Source organism: Diospyros lotus, chromosome 1 (assembly GCF_014633365.1).
Source record: "Diospyros lotus cultivar Yz01 chromosome 1, ASM1463336v1, whole genome shotgun sequence".
Taxonomy (NCBI): domain Eukaryota; kingdom Viridiplantae; phylum Streptophyta; class Magnoliopsida; order Ericales; family Ebenaceae; genus Diospyros; species Diospyros lotus.
The window spans coordinates 30,855,668-30,861,497 of record NC_068338.1 but is presented as its reverse complement, the minus strand read 5'-3'; the positions used below and the strand labels follow the sequence as shown (position 1 = coordinate 30,861,497).

At 36.2% G+C, this 5,830-nt stretch overlaps 1 protein-coding gene across 2 annotated transcripts; it reads left to right on the top strand.

Annotated features, from left to right (window-relative positions):
- On the top strand, positions 1-4,387 carry LOC127810823 (uncharacterized). 2 transcript variants are annotated; one of them, XM_052350385.1, is made up of 10 exons: positions 1-299; positions 435-485; positions 1,356-1,472; positions 1,638-2,117; positions 2,204-2,634; positions 2,937-3,036; positions 3,137-3,196; positions 3,309-3,398; positions 3,695-3,814; positions 3,900-4,387. In XM_052350385.1, exons 1-10 carry the CDS (start codon positions 261-263, stop codon positions 4,218-4,220), a joined length of 1,809 nt encoding a protein of 602 aa, XP_052206345.1. In that variant the 5' UTR covers positions 1-260; the 3' UTR covers positions 4,221-4,387. The 2 variants fall into 2 exon arrangements, with proteins under 2 accessions (XP_052206345.1, XP_052206353.1); XM_052350393.1 differs by having other exon boundaries at positions 422-485.
- The last annotated feature ends 1,443 nt before the right edge of the window (positions 4,388-5,830 follow it).

Below are 5,830 nucleotides of genomic sequence, written 5' to 3'. Positions count from 1 at the left end.
ACAAAAAACTAAGAAGCCCCTGAAAGCTCTCTCCCATCTTCCCACAGCAGCCAATTGGCCCTTCCCCATTATTCAACAGCAGCAGTAACAACAACCAGCAGCCATCTCTACATTAATTCCTTTAATTCTAAGCCTAATACCACACGTTTCATTTTGAGGTTCATGATCAAAACCTTAGCGCCAATCCCAGTCTTGTTTTAATTAGCCGCCTCTTCGTGTGGAGCACTTCGAGCTCGTCCAAGGAAGCTGCAGCCTTGTCCATGGCCAGTCCGGCGGTTCATCAAGAGCCATCCAGGATGGTAAGTTATATTGTTTTTCTGGGTTATTTTCCTCAATTCGTCTGAGAAAGAACGGTCTAGGAGAGATGGTAGCTAGATTGGTGTTTTTCTTAATTTGGTTTTCCCTCATTGAATTTCCCTAGTTTTGGTTGACAGAGGAGGAGGAAGTTCGGCGGACAGCAGAAGAGAGAAGAGCTTGAAAGAGAGGTAATTAGGGAGATGATTCTACGTATATATATCTTTGATACGTACGTTTCATTTTGTATGTATGTTTGCTTCAACTCATACACACACAACAATATATATAATCGAGTATGAATGATGGGATTTTCTCATAATTTTAGGATGATGATATACGTTAAGAAATGATGTGTTGTTTTTGTATTTTGAGACAGTAAAATGATTCTTTTATTAATATATTGAAGGCCAAACCATCTATGCATGATTGTTATCTTGTCTTTTTTTTTTTTTTTGTTTAAGATACGTCGTTGCTTTGATGAGATTCTAATATTGTGGAGCTTATCTTTGCGATGCATATCCGAATTTACTTAATTTGATGGATTGGCTTACCTATAAAAACCCTCTATAAGAGGAAGGATACATGCAGCTAGCAGTATCACAGAGGAACACAATTTCAGACCCCTTTCCTTAATAAACGTTAATTGTTAATAGTGAAAAACCCTCCATATGGCAAAAAGTAAAGGCCCAGCAATATCAGTTCTTACCTACCCAAAGAGGGATGCCAACCAGTAACCAATATATGCTATGCAAATAGAGTATCAAATCTTGCATATCTTAGTTCTAGTTGTTCAGATAATTATCATTGATGTATTTTTAGTCTAATTTAAATTTATTTGTTTTCGGACTCAAAATTTTTAAAAATCATTAAATTAAGTTAGCCTGTTTTTTATGTTATTTTTATTATAATAACGACTTTTTAGAATCGGTGAACATATCTTTTTGTGGATCATTAAGAATTTGGTGCTTTGATATCATCTATATTAAACAATAATTTTAAAATCACAACCGAACAGAGTACATGAAATGAAATTTTACTCAGAAAAGGTTATGTTACAGGTCTCTGTGCTTCGCAAAATGCTAGATCATGAACAAAAGGTTCAAGAAACATTACAGCGCTTAAATCATCAAGACCAAACCAGAAGCTTACCTATTCCACACTTCCTTCCTCCAAAGGTAACCCTTTCTCTTCTACAGTAAACGATTTCGAGGTGGGTTACTAACAGATAATCCATGTTTAATTAGACGTTTTTCTTTCTCTTGTTTTATTATCATGTTAAATTATTAAGTAAATAATGTTATTCATCTAAAAGTTTAAGCTCCTTAACGTGGACTACCCAGGTAAAGGAGCTCCTAGCAGAGTTGGACATGGTTGAGGGAGAGATAGCTCGACTGGAAGCCCAAATCCGGCAGCTTCAAACCGATTTGAGCCATGAAAAGGAAGTCACGAAGGACTACAAACTCAAGCAATATTTGCACCATGCAACCATCAAAAACCCAGCCGGATATTCGCCGCTTCCATCGTATAATTCCCACTCTGCAACCAAAGCGGCGGCCGCCACCGCCACCGCCACTGGAAGGATGCAGTTCGAGACCAAGGCTTTGCATTTCATAAGCAAAGCAATAAAGGGCGATTACAACCTCAACGACTTCAACGTAAATATTGAGAAACCAAGAGTTATCTCCGATCACAAGGAAAGCAATAATTTCCGCGACGACGAGCTCGCATTTCAAGACCAGAAGGTTCCCAAGAAAAGCGGGATCCTGAAACCCGCCTCCCCCTTGCGGGAACCCAGTAGAAATCCAACTCCAATTCCAAGGGTATGTACGGTGTTGAATTTATCAAAGTTAATTTTTTAATAAATTACAAAAAAAGAAATTTTATGGAGCATAAACTTTCTTTTCAGAGAGAACGCAACGTAGAGTTCGCCATAGACTTCCCGCCAAAATCTGCAACCAATACAGCTCCCTCAGAAGAAGAGAGCATCCAGAAGTGGCCCCCCAACAAGCTGGCCGAGAATATCATGAAGTGTCTGATCTTCATCTTCGTGCGGCTGCTTCGGACATCAAGAGCCATGGAGCTGGAGAAATCGGGGCCCATTTCGAGGTCTACGAACTTCTCTTTGAGCTTCAGGGTTGACATGGCCAGCTCCAACTCGAAGGCCGCCTTGTTGCAGAAAGAAGCAAGGCAGCAAGATCCTTACGGTATATTTGACACCGAAGAATCTATTCCAAGGGACATAGGGCCTTACAAGAACTTGGTCATGTTCACTTCTAGTCATTTGGATCCCAAATGCATCTCCAACTCTAGCTCTGTTCCTTTGCTACAAAGGCTGAGGTAGGTCGAAAAAATGTTACTCTACATTATTTTGGTGATATTTATTGTACAAAAATTCTGTAAGGGTTTCCTTTTCATTACTTATATATGGTTTTGTGTTGAGAAAGACAGTCATTACCATGTTGATTTTCTCGCTTCGTTTTAATTAATTACAAGATACTTAATTACCCACCTCTATATAATTTCAATAAAGAAGGGCAGTTACACAAATCAAATGATAATTGATAGATAAAAGATAAATTAATATTAAAAGGATATCAATCTGATCTCTGATATTTGCTTTTGTGTCTGTTTGAGTACAGGATTTTAATGAACAGTCTCCAGAAAGTAGATCTGAGATCGTTGAGTTACCAGCAAAAGCTAGCTTTTTGGATCAACATGTACAATGCTTGTATCATGCATGTATATAGATTTTGAACAAAACCATTAATTCTTCTTTCTGCTTCATATATATCTTTTTTCTTGTTTCTCCTTTGACATACTCATCTTTTATCAATTGCAGGGATTTCTCCAATATGGAGTGCCTTCTAGCCCTGAAAAACTGCTTGCCCTAATCAACAAGGTGCATTAAATATCCTTCCAATAAGTTCATCATCGAGTCATATCATTAATCTCACCTGTTTTTGTAATTGATCTTCGGTCTAACTTTCTGGATTGGATTTGATTTGATTTAGGCAACGCTCAGCATTGGAGGAAATACCATCAATGCTCATGCCATCGAACATTTTATTCTTCGAAAGCCAGAATCTTCAATCTTAAAAGAGGTGGATGTTAGCTTAAACTTGGTTTCTTCCTCTAAAGGTCGATCATTTGTAATTGTGTTCTTTTTTTTTTTTTTTTTTATGCAAGTGGTAAGTCTAAATCCGTGTATAAAAAGAGTAAACCTAATCCCTCGTTAACCTTCTCCTGCTACACTTAAATATCATTCAAGAAATTAACAGTGGCTTCATCAATCTATTCATTCTTTGGGATAAACGAACTCCTAAATACTCGAAAGGAATGACTTTTTTTGAACCTCACTTGTATATATGATCTCATGATAAACGAAATATTTGTGCAGGTTTACCGCAAGGCAGATAAAGAAGATAAAGAAGCAATGGTTCGCCAGCTTTACGGACTGGAGTCGTTGGATCCCAACATCACGTTCGCCCTGTGCTGCGGAACTCGCTCTTCTCCGGCAGTAAGTCAGGCAGCCAATTAATTAAAACACCACCCAAAATCCATTAATTATTTTCAGAGATCGTCAATTTCCTGTATTAACGCAGGTGAGGATATACACAGCCGAAGGCGTGGTGGCGGAGCTGGAGAAATCAAAGCTGGAATACCTGCAAGCTTCGATCATGGTAATGGTGACCACGAGCACGAAGCGGATCGCTCTCCCGGAGCTTCTGCTCCGGAACATGCACGACTTCGCGCCGAACATCGACTCTTTGCTGGAGTGGCTGTGCCACCAGCTTCCGACGTCTGGCTCGCTCAGAAAATCCATGGTGGATTGCTTTAGAGGCCTCGCCAACGGCAAGGACGTTTCCGCTATCGTCGAGAAGATTCCCTATGATTTTGAGTTTCAGTATCTCTTATCCATATAAGCAGTACGTAGCTTAGTTTAGGCCTATGGCCGGCATATATATATATATATATATATATATGATTCTGCTCCTATTGTTTGATTGATTGAACGAAGAGAAATACTGCAAATGTTAGTCTGCTTCCTAATCGGCCACAAACTTGGAAGGAGACCCCATGATTCATTGACTTGGTCAAAACTCAGAATTAAGCAAATTTAATTAAACTTCAATCATAGAGTAATTAGAACTGGATTAAAAATAAAAAAAAATTATTACCATATCCATATCTTGTTTCTCACAGTAGTGTTTAACCACTAACTTTATGATGATATGATGGATTTATGTGGGTTTTTTTACGTATTGGACGTCATAATATCAACTTATGAAAGAACTAAGGCTATTTCATTTTGAGGGCTTCAGTGAGTGAATAATTAATCAATTATTATCAATAAAAACCAAAATTTGGCTTATAATAATTAAGATGCTTTACTACTTTAGTGGCCCATAATTTATGTTTTATTTAGTGATCAATAAATGTAACGACTCGTTATCGAATCTAAAAATATTTTATCTAATTTATATGTGAAAAATATGTTACTATTTGAGGAACGTATTGATAATATTTTATGTGAAAAAAATAAAATATAATAAATAATAAAAAAGAGGGAGAAATCAAAATTTTGAAAATGAGATTACGTGTATATATATATATATATGATAATAGGTGTAAAGTAGATTAAAAAAAAAAGGTAAAATGACCACAAAAAAAAAAAAAAAAAGGCATGGTTATACATATGTGAGTGTGTGTGTGTGTGTGTGTGTGGGGTGGGGGGAGGGGACATTCCCTAAATCCCTCTGCACTTTCCTCTCTCTCCCAATTGATTTTTTTTTCTTCTTCTACTACTTATTCTTTTTCTTTAGATAGAGCACAATGAGAGTAAAATTTGAGCATTTAGAAGGTTACCTCTCCTCCAAATTTCATCATTTATTAAGGCAAATTCCATTCCTTTTGTGCCATTCATTTCGAAGTTATTAAATTTTGGGCCAAAATGTGCATGTTGTATGCTTAAGGCTATAATTTGTTGTGTTTCTCTCCAAATCGAGATCCATTTATTACGTTGTAAATTTGATTTTTTGAGCTTTATTTTGATATATTATTTGGATTATTTGGTCAAGTATTGAGCCTGTAAGTGCTTTGTGAAATATTTACTCGAATTTAGAATTTCTATTTTCATGTAATCTACCATTGTTTTGGTGCTTGTCTATAACTTTATGTGTTTATATCCAAATTGAGATCCATTTGTTTCATTGTAAACTAAACTTATTAAACTTCATTTTGATATATTATTTGGATTATTTGGCCAAGTATTAAACTTGTAAATTCCTTGTGATATCTACTCGAATATGAAATTTATGCTTCCGTGTAATCTGTAATTACTCTAGTTTATGGTCTATAACTTTATGTATTCATAGACAAATTGAAATCCGCTTATTTCTCTATAAACTAAATTTCATGGGCTTCGTTTTGATATATTACGTAAATTATTTGGTTAAGTTTTGAGCTTATAATCGCGCTGTCAAATCTATGTTTAAAATCTAAAACTTACGATTTTTGTATAATTTGATCATGC